The 21,210-nt window shown below is 31.2% G+C and overlaps 1 protein-coding gene across 2 annotated transcripts in view; it reads left to right on the forward strand.

The window, feature by feature from the left end:
- The window catches only part of LOC143919933 (uncharacterized), a 79,078-nt gene that overhangs the window by 37,829 nt on the left and 20,039 nt on the right, over positions 1–21,210 (forward strand). For both annotated transcript variants that reach the window (XM_077442532.1, XM_077442529.1), the window contains exon 2: positions 15,554–15,608. In XM_077442532.1, the coding sequence (XP_077298658.1) occupies positions 15,554–15,608 (55 nt within the window). The remainder of the gene's footprint in view (positions 1–15,553; positions 15,609–21,210) is intronic.

Raw genomic sequence — 21,210 nt, forward strand, 5'->3', positions numbered from 1 at the left:
TTGTTTATATAGTAGCTTGCGTAATTGCGTACAATTAAATAAAATTAAAATTGCGAAAGTTAAATTTTTTTATGCGTAAATTTCTAAGCGCAGTTTCTCGCGTGTGAAAATTGACCAATTTTAATACTACGTAGTATATTATGCTACTTACATATATGTATGGATGTACGTTAGTGAAATATCGTTTAAAAATTTAACACACTTGTTATTATGATTTTTTTCCCATTGTAATGGTGGCCATCTGTACAGTTTCAGCCATTGAAATTTCATCCGTTGAAATTTTTGATGATAAAATCACTCAATTACTGTGTCATATTGGAATTTTAATTCAACGATGTCGGGTGTTAAAATTTTGAGTCGTTTGTTTGTCTTTCTTTGTTGAAATAAAAATTGTATTTTACCACGATGCTATTACGGGTTGCCCTGAACTGGTACGGTACTTATCGTATTAAACTTGTACATGTTTAAATTTATTGATTGCAAATTTGAAATTATATTCAAATAGTAGTATGTAGGTTGGTTATTAATTGGCAAACTCAGATAGTGCAGAAATACTCGGAATAAATTCTCTTAATTTTAAAAATGTATTTATTTGAAACATAAAAACATTAAAACTTAAAGACTAATTTGTTCTGATTTGATTTTGATCATTATAAAAATATCGCCAACAGAAGATTCGATTTGCAAGTACTATATACTTTTAATCAATAACATTAAATTGATTCGTTGTTAATTAATGATAAAAATAATACATTATTTTTGTAAGTTGTTTATTGTACGTTTAATGAAATAATTAAGGATACAAAATAATCTTAATTGGACTTGGGGTAATTAAAAAAGTATATGTATGAATAAGAAATTTTATCAAAACGTAGATTTTTCTATATAACAAACTACCAATAGAACATCAAATATTTCTAATTTTTATCGCTCTTATTATGTTAATGAAATTCTAAGAAAAACTTCTTCTTATATAATATTAGTAATATTAATCCCATTATAATATTAATATTTTCCACCTTAGTGATCGTAGATTATTTTAACCTATCTGTCTGGTAGCCTGCGCCCATCCTTATTCTTATTCTCGTATGCGTTGTATTAGTGGAATTTTCATGTTCACTCTTCCATTTGGGCCTCGTAGGGATGTTTTGTATTTACGGCTGGTTCTTATATTATTTATTTTTTTACATATATACCAGGAAGGCCTTACAGGTAACTCCAATGCGCCTTCCTGGCCAATTACAAACATTGCAGCATTTTTTTTATTATACAAGTCGCTGAATTACGAGACACTGAAAAACTCGCAAATTAACGAGACATCTATGAATTGTACATACATTTTATTGTACATTAATCAATCTCAAATAGTGTTGACATAAGAACGATATTTAGCCAATTTTACCGGAAACCGTTTCAACAATAAAATCAGAGAAAATTGACAAACTCAGATAGGAAACGATCAACCTGGAGTTACAAATATCCAGGTCTGACCAGCAGCACTACTGATATACTCAGAAAAATTCTTTTCAATCGAGGTCAGTTCATGGCATCGAACCTGGTACCTCTCGAGGCTAAGCAGAAGCTTAACGATCGAGCTATGCTGCTGGCATTATACAATATTGGGTTTGGTGCAAACGATCGAAAAGCGCCAGACAGATTGAACCGCAGATTAACTGGATGGCTGCTTTAAACGCAATTCTCAACTTCACGAATAAAAATTTGCACATCAGATGACGAGTAACCTTTCGATGTGCATAGATGCAATTATTAAAATGGTACTTATTAAAATTGAGTTGGATCTTTCTGGCGAGTTTTTAATAATTTAATAAGGAAAAATTCGGAACTAAAGTATCAGAAGCACAGAACGTATATAGGGTAGGTATGTCGGGACTTCGGGTAGATTTTGCTTAGTGTAAGTGCGAGCAGTGCGCACGCATAAGGTACACGTGTCGTTTATCTGTAGTTCAGTCTATCTGGCGCTTTTCGATCGTTTGCGCCGCATCGTACAATATTATATGTACGTAATGTACATATGTATGTATATTGGTGCTGGCTGTAAATGCAATACAAAGTCATACTATGTATTCTGTTTATTTGATATTTTTATTGTATCTATGATTAATGCTATCGTTTTTAATGATTATTTATTAATGTATTTTTGTCCGTATAATTTTTTTTCTATTCTTTATTATATTTTCGGCCATTGTGGCGTATTAGGGATTCCTGTAATGTCACAATGGTCCAAACTTAAACAAATAAATTAGTAACATCTCCAAAAGAAGACCGTTATTGTACCTATAATATATGCAACTAAAATTAATTAAATTTCGATAGACGACACTGTGCTTTTCATTCGTGACTTTTAAAAACCGAAAACCAATTTCACCTCTACTCTACTATGTATTATATTTTTATAGCACATAATATTTGAGCATTGGAAATCTCCGATGTTCAGCGGAATATGTAGCCGGCTGACAGTGATGGTGTTTTACTCCGAGATCGTGACATACCCGTGTATGTACGTATGCAGATTACTCATTTGCGGCTGTTTATTCACGAGCTTTAAAAACAACATTCGATTTCTTTCCGAACTAGATTATACCGTAAACGTAAACCATAGACGGTGAAAGCTGATTCGTATTTAGATGAATGCAGGTAGTAGTGTAAATACACTTAAGCGTATTTTCAAGCGTGCATGGCCTGTAATGTGGTCGCTTTTCACTCTCGATACCGGATCTCTGCGTGCACTTTTTTGTCACTTGCCATTACATATGGCTAATAGCTCTTTGCTATCGTAGAGGTTTTCATCGGTGGCGGTATGAGGTGTTTGTATGGATTGGTTATGCATTAGAGATCCAACTCGTTTTGAATTTCCGTCAGAGTTAACGCTCTTGATTTGTTTGGTTTGTGAATTATGTATGTTTGAATACAGGTGTAGAGGGTTTGATCGGGTGTATTTATTGATCGATATGTGGATGTAGTTATGCGTTAAGGATCTAAACCGTATGAGTAATATTTTGGTTTCTTAATAGGGCTGTAACGTTTCTGTTAACATTTATGTAACTTTTAATTACTTTAAATTGGATTTATTATACATTTATGTATAATAAAGCAGTTTTGTAATGCAATGGTTTTAATTTTTAAATTAAATATTGTCATGATTTTACAGTCGGTTTCACAGTGTATTGAATTTTTAAAGGTATGCAGTTTTGTGAGTGAATATTTTTGAAATTTGATACGTTTATCAGCTTCATAATGATTATTATTTCTGTCACTATGATTATTATTTCTGATTAATTGTTATATTCTATATATTCTGATTGTATATGTATGTATTACTGTATTTCTGATTTCTGATTGTTCATGTATTTCATTAACGTACACCCGTCGCATTGGAGCAAATCTGTAATGGCGAGTGTGTATTGATTTGTGACAATAAAATAAATAAAATAAAATAATATTATATTTAAGAATATTTGGGATTTTGGGAAAGGTGCATTGCCGATAGGCCTAAGGGATTTGTTAATACAAAAAGTTATAATACAAAACATATCTATATTAAATAAGATAAAAATAACGAAAAAATCAAATACAAAAAATCGAAAAAAATATATATAGCTAAAATAACAAAAAACTCAATATGTAGAGGAAAATAAAATGAAATACAAAAGAATATGCTGAAAAAGGAAGAATTAAAAAAGAATTAATAATTCATTTGATAGATTATTCCAAATTTTAGCCACCCTATTTGAAAAATAGGAATCTCTTATTATTTTGAAGTAAATATCTTTTTGGAGTCTTGAGAGTATGACCTCTCAAAGGAAAATTATAATGGTTATTTATAATTTTACCGACTTCATTACATTTCAATTGGATCACCTCTCATTTTTCTCGTCTCTAAAGTCTATTATTATATACACATTATGATTATATATTGCATTTTTTTAATGAACATTTTATAATATTATTCGACAAAAGTATGGCATAGTTTCTAAGATAAATATCGTAAAAGATTTTCATGAATATTAATATTGAAATGTTAATTTGAAGAAAAGGTTGACTTTTGTAATATTAACCTTTTGCTTGACTTATATTGAAAGCTACGGGCATATTGTTGCGACGCAACACGACACGACCCGACAAGAGCCATCTAATAATCGAATATTTTCGGTAAACCAGGAGAATTCGTCGTTTTATGTCATTCTGACGGAGTTTCACCCAATTAAAGATGCATCGCTTCAACAATTATTATAAATTGTAGACCGCTTACTTCAATTGAAACATTTTGTACATATGTATATAAGCGCGTTGACATGATTTGTATCACGAAACCGTTACAAATAGCACAAGACCTTGTTGCTCATCGAATACTGACCTTAAAGAATGACGTTTGCTATAATATTTAAATAAATATAACATTATTTCATACCGTGTCGCAATTTGCATTCACTTTTCCGCACTGCGAGTGTATTAGATCAAATTTATTTTTAATAATATTTATTTCTATGTAATTTTAGTACGCAATAAAAACAGGTGATTGAATGGTAACAGTGGCCACGGTCGTTTGTTTATTTTGCACGTAAATTTTAAAATATTCACAAACTTAGAAAACGTACGCCAATGATATCTTGATTCGCCGGTTATATAAAAGTCTGACGAAAATAAAAGCACCCAACGATTTGTGTAAATAAAAGTGTAAGCGCGTTCACTTTCGATTGCCAAACGATAAATCCAAAAGGCATTGTTGCGAGATTTTGCAAGTCTTAATGTACGCTAATTGATACTGTAAACGTATTATTTTGCGATTTTGAAAAAAAAAAAATAGTAATCTTTAGCGTGTAAAAAAAATGTATCCGTTTCTTTGATAGTGTCAATAAGGAAGTGATAAATTTTGCACGGTGCGAAATTTATTAGCGCTCTAAAACAATGGTGATTGATCAGATTGGATTTTGAAGTTATCATTTGCGCTAAGTAATGTGTTGCCCGTTGGCGTTCAATGGATTTTGAGTGTAATTAATTTTATTCAATTTTGCAATTTGGAATATTGTTGCGTAGGGGTGGGTTCAGGATCCAAATGAAAGGCCAATGTCGCTTCACAGCATTTATTCAACGATTCAGAAGGTCCACACGTAACCATTGCTCACTCCAGAATAATCTGGTCTGACGTGTGTACCTTCTTATTAAGGACAAGTTACCCATCACAGCTTCCCCGATCCATTAACGTGTCTATGCACTTAAAGATCTACCCTGGCGAGTCTTTTGCTTACGCATTCACTCGCCCAGGTTTATGAGAACTCCCCTCACTCAAGAATAATCTGATCTACCGTTTGTACCTCCTTATATAGGACAAGTTGCCTACCATGGCTTCCCCGATCCATTTATGTATCTATTGTCTAGGCACGTAACGGTCTGCCGTGGTGAGTGTATTATTCCGTGAGAACTCCAGCGTATCTTGTGTCCGGTCACTTACTGAATTCCGTTTGGCTAAGTCTTCAGGTACTGAGTTTTCAATTCCAGGACCGGGCACAACAGATGTCTAAAAATAAAAAGTAGGATTGATATAAAAGTCATAGTAATTGGCCAGTCTACACCAGAGGTCGGCTAATGTAAGTTAATATGTGTTGCGTAATGAAAGGCCAAAGTCGCTTCACAGCATTTATTCAACGATTCAGGAGGTCCACACGTAACTACCTCTCCCTCCAGAATAATCTGATCTACCGTGTGTACCTCCTTATAAAGGACAAGTTGCCTACCACAGCTTCCCCGATCTATTTATGTATCTATTGTCAATAATCGTAGAGGTCTACCGTGGCGTAACTTCAGCGTATCCTTTGTTCAGGCACTTACTGAGTCTCTTTAACCTAATCCGGGGTCTCTATTGTTCACCCACGAATGCACTTAGACAGTGGATACTCTCTCTCTCTCACGTTCCCACGTTATAGTATGTATGCATAAATATTTCAAGTGGAAGAAATCCTAGTGCAGTCAATCAATCGTGTTGTAAGAATTCTAAAACTATGCAAATTTTGATTGAAATCGGAGGAATGGTTAAATATTGTAAAAAGATCAAACAGACAGTATGAATTTTCGGTTTTTTATATACATGTATACGTATATACATAGATTTGTTAATTGGTTCATTAAAATATAATAAAAAAATGTTGAAAAATAAATTCTCGTTTCAAATTGCTTTCCTTTTTTTAATCAAGTATGCTAAGTAAGGTTTAATAAAAAGATCTAAGCATGCAATGTCCTTTTTTCCAAACTAAAAAAAAACCGATACAATGATTGAAAATTCTGCAAAACAATTTTATTCTTTTAAAAAGCATTTATGTAATATGTTTTATTTTTACAATCATAGTACTTTTTATCTTTTAATTTAGTTTAAAATATGAGGAAAATAGAATTGTCTATTTAGATAATACTGTTAACTTCCAAATGGAATATTTAAAAAAATCTGCATGTTTATATTTAAACAAATTTAATCGGGACATGCTATTCGTTGCCTTTCAATCTTAAGATTTTCAAGAAAGTAGCAAAAATTTTAAAACCTTTTTAAAACTCACTTAGCCTTTTGATACAAATAGTTCTTCCAAATATGAATTTATATTTTATATTTCAATTTGACCTAAATTTACGCACTGTATTTATTTACTTTCGAGTTTCTTTTGTAATGAAATGCATGTTTACGGTTGTATGTATGTATGTAAGTGGTGGTTTGATGGAAGAGCGCGTGTGTGTTTGTGTGTACTTATTAGATTCCGATAGTGTGTTTTTTGAAGCGTTACTTACTTGTGCTTTACATAATTAGCCTGGGTGGGCTTGAAATATTACATTGTGTGTTTATCTGCCAGAACAATGGTACTGTGAAAATCGTTGCTCTGAGAATTTACTTCGAGGAAATGACGTAACCCTTGACGGGCAGTTTAAATAACGACGGTTATTAATTGCGGAAAAAATTCACCTTATTATTAATTATTGCGAATTAGCGAATTTTGACGAGATAATTTCGGCCCGCGGTCGGTGTTTATGTGAAACACTCGCACGTGTCTGTTGAAAATTTTGATGTAATAATTATTTTTTTCCTATTTATCTTTTGTCAATAACTGCATTTAAGATGTATTGTGTACATATATAATAATCACTTAAAATTGTATTATTATTATATATGTACGTAGGTAATAATTTTGGACACTGAAAATATTTTAGGTTTTAGTCTTCCTAGTTCGTTTAAGTCTCTTCATACAAAAAATTATTGCGTATCATTTGTTTGAATATAAAATTAATTTAAATGAATGAAATGCATATATAAGTTATATATATTTAGTTCCATTGATTTATTGATTTTTTTATTATTATACATACATATTATGTTACAAAACGCAGTTTATATATTTTTTATATTACTTGGTTAACAAACCAAGATTTATTTATTATCATAAAAACGTTACATTTATGTTATTGGTAGATGTATTCGAAAACTACAAGTTTAATTATGGAACGATGATGAATTTAAAATGAGATACGTAGAACTTTGTTTCACTAATTAATTTTAGTTCACTTCGTTCTGCTGCTGTGGTAGAACAAGTATGTAAATAAAATGGAGGTTTTCATTTTCCAGCATTAAAATAAGGGTCCAGATAACTTTTTCTTACAATCCTTTTACATCATGACTGAAAATCCTTTTACAGGTTGAGTCGGATGGTAACTGACTGACTAATGTGATCGAATTGCGATCTATATAAATGATTTCTTTATTTCTTGGGTTGAGCAAAGTACAGCACTCCTATCCTATCTGACTATCCCTTTACAGGAATTTGAATGAACTTGCTACTCACGTATATGAATGTGAGAAAGTGAATTCGATTATTTTGGGAACTATATTGATAATCGGGGTACATAACAATATATACATACATGTAAATTTGCATTAAAATAATATTGTTAAATCAACTTTCCTTAATTTGTTTTTTAGTCAAAGATAATAAGAAAATTGTTTTTAATTGATTTGACTTATATATATGTAGTATATGTACATATGTATGTATATATGTACATATTTAAAATATTATAATTTAAAATCCTTTTTTTATATTTTTAATGTTTAAATTACACATAGTTATGATTAGATTTCTTTACAAGTGACGATATTTCCTCTTTTTCGTCTTTAGTCATCATTGTCGTGTGGGTTAAATCCAATTTCGATGCAAGTAAATATTTCACAAGATGAAACAAGGCTTTTTCCTTATATGCTGAACGTTAATAATTACTTTATTTTATAAAAAAATATAGAATATGAAAACATCGTAAGTGTTTGCTCGATGACTCGATTGTTATAAGCGACTCTTCTGAATTTTTTCTAAAGGAAATCATAATCGATTCGATTACAACCATTGCGTGTCGATAGAGACTTCTTCAACGGTTCGCATATATAAAAAAAAAATCTTATGAATTTCCGCTGCGACGACTCGTTGAGAAACTTAGCTCTAGAAAGTGATGTTTATATTATTAAGAAAACAAGAGAAAAATCATAAGAAGAAAAAAGAGCATATACGTAGTAATGGTGTAAAACGATAGCACTTCAGTGTAATGAACCACATGAAAGAAAGTTTTACAGCATATGAAAATGCTCTCAACATCTTATGTACATTTAGCAGATAGACGTGGATTCGGCCGCTAAACGTTTTCTTATTGGCTTATAGCAACCTTTTATTAAATTGGATTGGGTCGTGTATCTGAAGAGGTGGAAGAATCGATTTTGAGACGAGGCACGACACGATTTTCGGACAGATTTATCCGCCTACTATTCCGTTGGCTTCCCAAGCTTCCAAACAATGGATTATTTGTACCCTTCTCAAACTTCCTGTATCCAATCTTCGTCCTTCACGGTTAAATGTTTCGCCATTGTTATAACGTTTGTGTGGTAAAAACGTATTTAAATGTTTTGATATAGTACGAGAAAAGGCCATAGTTTTTTTTTGTAGACGTTTGATATCGTACCGGATGAGGTGGTTTAATATTACATTATTAAATTCATGGATTATTTTTTGATGTTTAGATTAGATTTAGATGCAAATAAAGAGGGATTGTATGTATTTATACATATGTACATATATGTAGTTATGTTATTAAGTGAAATTCTGGTAAATTGGTAGCCAATTATGCGTAACTTTACATTGTTTTTCTAGTTTGCTAAGATTTATTATAAATTGTATAATTTCAACTACAACAGGAAATGAATAAACATAATACATAATACTTCTTTAACTGTATAGCGATTTCAAAATTTAAACTTTTATGGTTTATACTTAGTAGATTTTTTTAATGTTTGGCCCCCTCTTATCAGCTTTCTGTATATATGTATGTACATACATACATATGTAGTTAGCTGTAATTCATAACTTATTATAAATGGTGCTGTTAATATGATCCTTTTTGAAAGTTGGAATTTTTTTACTCTCAATCGTGTTTAATATATTTTCTTTCGCATTTAGTAGGGATACTATGTGGGTGCTCCTTAAATGAGCACCATATATAATATAAGATGTTACCACGTTGACCAATTAATTACATTTCGTTTCAGTTTCACATTGCATTTTGGTCAAGAAATACAACATTGTTCGTGCGTATAGCGTTCGGTAGAATTTGACTTTTATTTTTTGCTAGTTTTGAGTTCGTGTTTCGTATTTTGAAATATTCACATTAATACAATTTTAATATAAAATACGTAAGTTGTTGATTTTATTAATTTATTTATGGAATACGTATACATTTTATATTAATGGAAATTTATATTTTTTAGACGATAAAAGTAATTGTCAACGTCATGTTATGAACAGAAAAACTTACAGTAATATTATTAAAGACCTTGCATTGAATTATATTGTAATAATATTAAATAGTTAAATAAGAAATAATTAAAAAATATATATATTATTTTACGTCCTTACAATGTTACAACACATTGGACGAATGCGACAGCATGCTCGGCTCTCGTAAGTCTCAAGCTTCATCAGATCGACAATAGGAGGAAAATATTAAATTCTCTGCAGTTTCTTTTAACCTTGAGTAGTTAACTACATTCAATTCCTTTTAAAATCATTTTTTCAAGGGGGATGATATAAACCTCTCTGTATATCACCCCCCCTACTGAATTTGAACGATTCAAAAATGCATATTTTGAAATATACATTTTATATAGTAATTACATTCAGTTATCCAATGTGATGGACAGCAAAACTTACAGTAATATTATTAAAAATCTTGCATTGAATTCTATTGTCATAATATTATATAGTTAAATATGATATAATTTAAAAATATTAAAGAAATTGTTTTACGTCCTTACAATGTTACAACATATTGCACGAATGCGACAGTATGCTCGGCTCTCGTATACATCGGATCGACTATAGCAGGAAAATATTAAATTTTCTATAGTTTGTTTTAACTTTGTGTAGCTAGATTCAATTCCATTTAAAATCATTTTCCAAGGGGGATGATATGCCTTTCTGTATATCATCTCCCTTACTGAAATTGAACGATTCAGTATGCAGATTTTGAAATATACATATTATATAGTAATTTCATTCAGTTATACAACCATTCAAATATAACAGATCCATTGAATCAATTATAATAATAGTCAAATTTCTCATCGGTATCCTTTCGAATCCATTCCGAATATACAATTTTTGAACACAATGTCGGTCAATCGATCCGGTCGTTACTCAGATCGGGCCTTGTAACAGATCCATTACTATTTTCTCGAAACAGATGCTGCAATTTTAACAATAATATACTTTCTCACATACATGAACGTACAGTGCATTATTTACCTTAATGCGTCTTTAATTCATCGAATGTAAAATACGTCAGCCGTTTGATGATTTATCATAATGTGGTATCATGCACGCTTTTCACGGATCGTTGACTCGAAATCGTCACGGCGGAAACATACCTACCATGTTGTCGGAGGAAGTCGCACGTGATTATAATTATTGTCATATATATATAGTAAATTTCTATATGAAATTCATTCATATTCGAGTCGGAAAATGTTCATTAACCGTTTCGATGACGTGTCAAAAACATCGTTGACATAATGTGGTGGGCTTCTATTGTGTAATGTCGACACAGCCGGAGGACGCGACGATGACACGCAATGTTCGATTTTTTTGACCACACCCTGTATATACGCGGACCGAACTTTCTCCGTATATATTAGTGAAAAATGTTGAGTAATGCGCCGAGGAAATTTATTGAGAAATTTTTTATTAGCGTTTGCTATGTGTGTTAAGTATATACGGTATGCAATGTCCTGCGGAAGGATTTGTAAGTTAATCCGATAAATATTGGTCTATTTGTGTATTATCCTCTTTCAGAATAGTTTTGATTTGTGTTTAGAATATTGGTCGATTGTTGGTATAATCTGTCTAGTCTGTTTTATGACCGATTGTTGGTCAAATCTGATGTTGGTTGAAACAAATCGGATCATTCAGGAAGTATTGTGGGTTCATGGAGGCCCTGGTCCTGTTTAGAATACGATTAGTATATAAAAAAGGTATATACATATGTACATAAGTGGTCTATGTATAAACATTTATGTATGTATGTAAATTGGTTAGACTAGACTTAGGTGAATATTTTAGAACGTTTAAGGATGTGGTTGATTTTATTAGTTGGTGTTTAGTATTGAATATACACAATGGTCAAAGTCAAGGTTATAAAATTTCTGTTTAAGTAATATATTTTGGAGTTATCTTTTTCTTCTTTTCTTAGCCTTATCCCATTTATTTATGTATTTGGGGTCGTCTAGTCTAATTTGGTATCAACAGGATCGCTCTGTATCTATGTTTGGAAGTTGGTTTATAAATTTTGGACCTGTATGTATTTTAGATAATATTATATAAGGGCAGCAGACTAGACACGCACCTAGGAGCACCATTGTCAAAGGGCCACCCCAAAGCGTCTTTATTTTTTTCTTTTTTTGATTTAAAATTAAAAAAAAAAAATGGCTTCCTTTGGACTTATATTCAACTTTTTTTCTACTTGAAGTAACAATACTGAATTGTAAATTATAATATAAAATATTATAATTTACAAGGAACGCAGGAAGTTGACTGTCAAATATCAAAGACTCACGAATAAAACTTGTTAAACAACAAAATTTCGTCATTATAAATGGTTACTTGGAATTGTATTTTAATAAAATACTACTGAAACGTGACGTTAAACGAAATATACTATATATAGGAATGGATTTGCTTCACGAAATTAAATACTTGAACCAATTATATTCGAATGATGAAATTTCAGTCAATAAAATTCTCCAATTTATTTTTACTAATATTGAAAGTGGCATAAGTTTCTTTATTTCGAGAAATATTCCGTTAAACATTAAATATAATGTTTTGCGTTGAACAATATTTAAAAATACTGGTGGCCTGTAAAAGTACTTTTATTCGGATTTTCCGAGATTCTGGACACATCGAATAAAAATAAGCCATAGCAATTTGTGAATTATGTAAGTCAAACAGAAATATTGTTTTTAGAACTTAAAATTGGACTTCTGCCATTTTCAAATACGAGTATAACGGCTCATATATTGAACATAAAAAGTATTTGTAATTCATTGTTAAAGTTCACTGCCACCAGTACATACGTTAGTTTCAGAAGAGTGTAAAAGTAATTAAAATTGATTGCTTGATTTCTTCATAACTTACATATTTCATTTATGTATAATATATAGATCAGAAGGATAATTTTAGTATTAGAATAATAGTAAATGGGACTGTTTAAGACGAGATATACATACATAGAAGCATTGTATTATATATGAAGAAATTGAGTATTTTATGTTTAATAAAATGCAACTCCGAGTTCTTTATATGTATGTATGTATACATTGCAAAGCTATGGTATTTTTTATTTGCATAAAAATGTAAAAAGTCGGATTCGTAACAGAATATAAATATACTAATATTATATCATATTTTTAATTTAATATCATATATTTAATTGAAATCGAATTCAAAATTTGATATGGTATATTTTTTTAATAAAATGACTGCCATATTATATGATCGAGTTTCTCCCAGCAAAATTTTTATGGGTGTATCTAATTTAAGATTACGAACGGATGCAATTTATTGCATCCGCATGCGGATTCACATCAACAAATTCTCATATTATAGTCGAGGTCGTTTCGTTTTGTCCAGCTTAAATCCAGCAACCGACCGGACCAATTACAAAACCTTTTCCAAACAAACAGACACATTAACTTCTTGGAAGTAGCAACGCACAACATTGAAAGCAAAACGAGAAAAATCATTGAAAAAGCGCACATGTGTAATTACGTATGTGCCCCACATTCTACATAACTGCACCGATTGCATTTCGAAAGTGCAAATCGCGGATTTCGCATGCGTTTTACTTTACAAATTTTAATCGAATTGGCAAACGGACTATTCATAATATCTAAGCACATAACGAATCGGATTAATTAAAACGTAATTTATAATTGTAACTGTATTAGTAATATATGTATGTAGTATGGAGAGGAAACAATTCGACACACGTATGAACTATTTGGACGCGCCTTATACTATACATATGAATGTATATCGATTACGACGATCGTTACGCCATTTTTCACGGTGCTTATTTATATTAATTGCGTATTACTAACTCACTTTCCTCCGTGGTACAGTTAAATGTCGCTTACGGTTATACACGGCGATCGTTTAATCGAGACAATAAGCGATGTTACTTAACAATTTCGACACACATACCTACGTTTATCGAAATTGTACTATGCTAAATATTTACTGGTGAATGTGGATAGATTTATTTCGCCTGACCGGCATGTACCGAAAGTGCATCCGCATACTCGATTTGCGTAGGTGCAGTGTTTGCATTCGTGCACGTGTCCATATTGTGCAATGTTGACGCTAAAAAGTAACGGGATTATTATATTATATGTCGTATGTATGCATGTGTCGTTTAGTTCTAAAAGGAATTATGTGATTTGAGCCATTTTTTATGGTGTGTTGATAAGTGGAGTAAATATACGTATAGTTGGATATTTACTTAAAAATGCATTAAATTAAAAACAACTCTGAAATGGTAAAAATAAGTATATGTTGCGCAGTGGTTCAATTGATGATCGATAGTGTACAAGTTCGATATACGGCATGACTTTTAATGGCTAAATATATATATGTACATATATGTATGTATATTATCAATATATATATGTATGTATATAGCATATATGTATCAATATATGTATGTATATTATACGATTTATCAGTATTTGTATTTTATCTAATATATAATTTTGAAAGAGACTTTGTATATATATATATATATATATATATATATATATATATATATATATGTATTGTTCGTTCGTAACTTTGTAAACAAGTCAAAATTTTCATGACGACATGAGGACGGGGGACGGGCCTTTGCCCCCGGGGCGCAGGCGCCGGATTCTGGTATACATATAATTTCGAAAGAGACCTTAGTATGTTTGTTTGTTCGTGACAGCCAATTTAATAAAAAAAAACAAATGAATATTCAAATAAATTTAATAAAATATTTACTATAAGATTAGTCATGTTTAAGCGGTTTATATTACAAATACCGAGCGAAGCTGGGTAAAACCACTAGTATACATACATATATATACATATAAATATCAAATGCAATTCTTACGCACGTAGTTTTACTAAAAAGATCCAACCCATATATAGGTAAATAAATTTATTTTTCGTTGTTTATTATTATTCCTTTTTTTTAAGTTTGATTTTAAATTTTGAAGATGCGCGATTGAAAGTTGACTCATATGGGTTGGAAACTTTTTATAACTGAGTTTCATATAATTTATAAAACATTTTATTTTTACATAAATATATACATATGTATATATACCAGGAAGGCCTAACAGGTAAACCCCAATGAGCCTTCCTGGCCAATTTACAAACACCGATATATAATGTACATATATAATTTTTAGAATAATTTTATCAGCATCATAGAGACATCTATGGATAAATTTTGACAGATTTTTGATAAACTTATATTTTCGGAGCATCTTTATCTTTACATACATAATTCGTCAAAATTTACGAGACATTTATTGGAAAATTTGCGGCATTTTTATACAAATTAGTAAAATTTCGAGAATTGCCGAAAACTCGAAAATTGCGAGAAATAGGTAAAGGTTGTCAACTCGTTGAAAGCGTTTCAATGAAAATCAGATAAATTGGCAAACTCTGATGGGTTTGTGACTCCAGTCTGGCCAGCAGCTACCAGTGGTCTCGAACCCGTGACCACTATGTTCGAAAGTATATACATACATATGTATATGCTAACCACTAGTCAACGGAAGCAGCATGCATGCATCCGAATATGCATTTGATACTGTTTCCATTAGATTTTGGTCATATATTTGAATTATTTATAATACAATCGTATTATATAAAGCTTGTTTAATGTTTTGTGTATTATCTGTATTGAAATTAACATGTTTTATTTGAATTTTCAGAGAGGACTAACGCCATGGCTCCTCGTGCTACTCACAGTGCTTGCGGCCGAACAAGGTGAGCGAAATTTCACATACATACATTTCACAATGACAATAATAATAACAAAAAATATTATATATTTGGGTGAAATTTTACGGTACAACTCACCCCCACTGACGATCCAATTATTATAAAAAGTGCCCCCGAGATAATTGTTTTTATGAGACGGTGTAATTAAGATGGCGGGGAGGTCAAAGAAATTTTTCGACATGCGAAAATCGTTCACCGGTTCTCACCGATTCGAACATATCAGATCGCCGGTGGTTGTTTTGTTGCTTTTGATCTCTTTGATGTTGTTGGCAAATCGTTTGCGTCCTGTCGCAAGTTCGTTTCGTATCGTGTGAAAATTTACTATGGACTTTTGTGTCTACTTCGTGAAATTTGCGATTCTCACAGTGCAGCACGTGAACTTTAACACGGATAGTGTCGTTTAGTAATTGATTTATCAATTTGCCGCTTCCCGTAGTCGAGTTTGTTCATGTAAACTTGTTCTATCATGTCTACATAGTTGGTTTGCGGATGTGGATCGATCTAATGGAACGTTCTGTAAATTTGCGATTCCATCTGTGGAATTTATGATGGTTTAGTAGGTTAATAGTAGGTTTGTAGGATGACATCGAAAGTGATTCAAATAAGCTTGCTAGATTTGGATTAGATTAGATTAAGTTATAAAGCAATTCAAGGATCAAATGAACTATGTAAGTGGAGTTTGATATATTGTATTCATCGATGTTTGCTTTTAATACTTTATATTATAGTTATATTTATGTTTCGTGTACGTCAGTGGTGGCCACGTGGGCTACTCATTTTTATACTATAAAATATAATATGCATTTTAATAAAATAAATAAACAAGTACTATGTATTGTAATAAAATAAATCAATAACAATGTAAATATTTTAGATACGATCTCTCGTTTCCTTTTTCTCTTTGTCAGGGAGGTACATATGTACATATGTACATATGTATGTATATACCTAATTTTGTATTTAAGCTTTAACTTACATATATTTAACTACATCGGTCCGTCCGTCCGTAGTAAATGTAATTTCCTGTTGTAGTCTATTCGACTCATTTGAGAGGATTATTTTTAAATAAATCAACTGATAACTAAAAATAAAACTATCACTGTTTGATCTGTGTACATATGTATATTAAGCTTGTATTGGTAAGAAAGTTTGTTTTGGAGGTATAAACAATGAAATTTGAGGTTATGAGTTGCTGCCGGAAATACATACATATGTATACTCATTTATGCCGGGAACCTTACAGTTTAGAATAGTTTATTAATACTAAGATTGCTTTAATGATTTGCTTTAAGAATAGTTTATCAATGTATGATTGTCCGTAAATGAGTTTATGTATTTACAGAACTGAAATTTTCAATCATCAAATAAATTAAATCAGCTGATAACTAAAAATAATTGTATGTGATGTATGTATGTAAGCTTATTGTAAAAAACTAAATGTATGTAAGCTTATTGTAAATCATATTAACAATTAGATACAACATAACTTCTTATTGAACACTTATCTCGCAGATAAAACTCCGTGAAGAGCTATACTTTTAGCCGTGAAATGTCAGATCTGACATATTTGGCCAAAAATCAATATATATCGTGTATTACATTACATTAAGCTAGACGCCAAATTTGAAATTTATATATACATATGAGAGTTAAAACTATAAATATTTAAATATTAGAGATAACGAGAACCTATAGAGCAAATTTTATAAAATATAGAGTGAATTATAGGCGTTCAAACAATTAAAATCTGATCGCCATATCAAGGCAAAAAGGTTGAAGATAGATTATGGTAGCTTGCCTTCACCGACATAGACGTCACCGTACCCGAGATTCTGGATATTTGATTCGCATTGTATACGATATTTTATCTCCAACGTAATGGCAGACGATACATTAACGTATATTGATGACCAAAATGAGCAATATGGCAAAGTATGAAAACGATCGGATAAGAGATAAGAGATATAAAAAATGACCACTAACACGAAAACCATGTGAACTGTATAAGAGGTAAGTAATAAAATGAACATCTCTGCTGCCAGCTAAATAATGTCTTGCTTGGAAAAAAATATATTTAGCAGAAATAGTACAAAATCATACAAAAATAGTCTCATTGAACGAACGTAGCAGGTACTAATATACATATAGCATAAGTATTCTTTGCAGTTATTTACTTTCGAAAGATGCGAGAACAATATCAATTTATGCCCTTTTGGATGTTTTTCTAGTACTTAATTTGTCCGTTTGCCATATATTAAATGTCCATTGTCATTTTAATATCATTATCTGCTTGGTTATCTTTTCCTTTGGGCATTCTTCTCACCTTTATATTCCGTATTCCGATTCTTTATCGTTATTCAACTATACATCTATCCTTCTATTTTATTATATTCTTGAGTTCAATGCCAAAGTTAGGTAATCGTATTATGTAAGTATTTTATTCTGTATGTATGTATAATATAACATATCGGGGATATAAAATTTAAAAGTAATGTTCTATTCTTGTTATACAGGTATGTAATCTTATTTCCTCTTCTGTTCATTTAAATATATATATACAGTAATTTTAACAAATTTATGTTCGGAAAATCAGTATGAGGATAATGTGAATGAATTATTTTTGGACATCCGCAACTTCATGTATCTTTTTACCAACAATATAAAACAAAATCATAAATTTTAATGATAATAAACAACGGTATATTGTTGTTTCTGTTGCATATGATTACTAAATTTAATGTTTGATTTCATATTATGCAAAAAATATACACGAATTTGCGGATGTCAAAAATTTACCATGTGAGCTAGTTCCATTAGGTAAGATTATTTTCATATACGTGTACAGTCTATTGTTTTGCGATTAGTTGAACCATATTCAAAAATCAAATAAAAGCAACCATGCAAATATGCCAATAATCATTATATGTAAGTCTGTAATGAAAAAAAAGCAAACATATGAGGAAGTCATAACTCTTTTAGAATGTATGTAATTTCTTTATTAAAAGTTTCGAAGCACTTCGAATTAGATTTAAAATCGAAAGTATCATTAAAGATCTGATTTTTATCTAAAAAGAAATATATTATATTATTATATGGAACTTTCAAATGTGAAATTGTTTTAATAATGATACTTAGTCGATAGCGATCGTTGCAATAATTTGGGAGTCAAGAAGTGCGAGCGCTCATTATCGCAAGCAATCGTCAGACGAATCGTGTTGTTTGTTGGAAAAAACGGTTTCGAAGGTGGGTCATGCGACTTGGATTGTTCACCAGAACGGTAAAGTCATGTCGAAATCGCGACTATAATGATGAATTTTTAACGAGATGTCGACGTGTGTCAACTAAATTACGAGATTCTTCTAAGCTCACCGCTTTTTCTACTGGAGTGCGTTGGGCAACGTCGATTCCCACACTCTGCTTCAATTTTAGGTACGTTTCCGTCGAATTAACACTTAGATGATGTTAACGGATTGTGTGGCTAAACGCTTCGGGATTGATTGATTGAGATTTGTAGGTATGTGTGAGACGCGTGAAATTGGTTGATGATTATTTTAACGAAAAAGTACTACCGTTAGCGGAAATAATGTCTTTAAGATGCAAATTCGTGATTTTCTCTTAAATAGCAATGATAATTATTTATTTATTTTATTCTAAACAGACCATTGTGGCATAACAGGAATTCCTAAAGCGCCACAATGGTCAAAAATATAATACAAAAAAAACAAAATAACAATTAAACATAAATTAATACATAACGAAAATAATATACTCATCAATTATACATAAACAAAAATACATTTGAACATAAACATAAATACATCCATACAAAAACATAAAAAAATAGCATTTAATAATAACAAATAAAGTAAAAATATCAAATAAAAAAAATATAGCAAAAGGAATGCCTTGCACCTACAGCCAGTTTCAATAAATATGTAAGAAACAACTACAAATACAAAACATCCCAGTAAGGCCCAAATGGAAGAGAGTTAATCAAAATTTCACTCATAAATCACAATCAATCATGAAAACAATGATGAGCGCAGACTACCAGATATATGGGTTAGAGTAATTTCCGACAATTTACGCTCACTAAGGTGGAAAATATCACATTCAGTCTCGGCAGCAACGATTTCATTAAGAAGTCGAATAGCTCTTGGAATAGGAGCCATTCGAAAAAGAACTGTGCGGGCAGGAGGTACAGCCAGCAAATGATGATGTCTACCACGCACATAGTGATTAGGGACATAAAGTCCCAACTGCTCCAGCAACAACGGGCATGACGTATAACCACGTAAGAGCAGGAGAACGAAATGAATTAATGAGAAGTTTCTCCGAAGTTCAAGGGAGTTATACCCAAAAGCATGCCCAAAAGGAAAGGAGTGGGGTAGAGATATGGGTAATACCCATATTCTTTCCTATATAGGAAACGAAGAAATGCTTTTTGCACTTTCTCAATCATCAGAGAGTAATTTGCTTCATGCGGATTCCACACAATCGCATTATACTCTAGCTTACTTCTCACAAGCAATTATGTCGTTGAATAGAGCAAGACGCTTTGCAATAATTATCTTAGATTAGCTGATATGGTGACTTTTAAAAGTAAGTATTGCGTCAAAGTTATGCTTAGTTAACGTTCCCCGTAAATAATTGTCGGAAAATTTTCATTTCAGCAAGAAATCCTAGGTTAGCGGTTGATTTTGTGGTCGCAGAAGATGGTATGAAAGTACGTTGATAGAAGTATGGTTTCGTGAAAGGTTTTCGGTTTGTGCAATTTATTTTTGCTCAGACTATGATAGTGAGTGTTGAATGAAGCGAGACGGAATTGAAAGAATTCTTATAAAATTTCGCTAGTGATTGAATTGGGAATTGATTGCGCAATGTGTTTTATTTATCATTGACAGTGATTTGTTTTTTGGTTGTCGAATCGATACGGTTTTTTAAATAATTTATGATTTTTTGTGCATAATAAATAACTGCGCAGTTTGAATGCATATTATAAATTAAGTTGTTTTTTTTTATTCATTGTGAAAAAGTTGATGGTTTTGGCGAACGTTGTTAATTTGTTTTTGGATTCAGACATAAATATATACATATATAGGCATAAATTGGAAGATTATAATGTCTAGTATATAGCTTTCTTTCATAATAAATAATGTTCTATTGGTTCCTTTTGAAATCTTGGATTAATGTTATGGAATTTCATTTTGATAATATTATATCTATACATAGTATAATAATATTTAAATTTCGACAAAGTTGAGAGAGCAAAGAGATTGAATTGTCAATGGTTGATTTACGTGGCTAGAAGAATGGACGGAAAGAAAGGTGGACAAAATAAGTGCTAGAATGTTACCCGAGAGAATGTAAAAGGGTGAAAGCAAGCTGCAAGGAGCATGGGTGAATGGAATTAGAAAAATGTGTGGGGTGAGATGGATGAGAGTTGCGCAATACAGAGACGAAAGGAAGCATATTATAGGAGAGGCCTTCATCCAGCAGTGGTATTTATAATGCTTTACAAATGTCATAGTTTCGTAATCAATATTTTAATGTTTTAAAGTAAATACTTGCTGGGAATTGAGCTATA

The sequence above is a fragment of the Arctopsyche grandis genome, chromosome 12 (genome assembly GCF_051622035.1).
Source record: "Arctopsyche grandis isolate Sample6627 chromosome 12, ASM5162203v2, whole genome shotgun sequence".
Classification (NCBI taxonomy): Eukaryota; Metazoa; Arthropoda; class Insecta; order Trichoptera; family Hydropsychidae; genus Arctopsyche; species Arctopsyche grandis.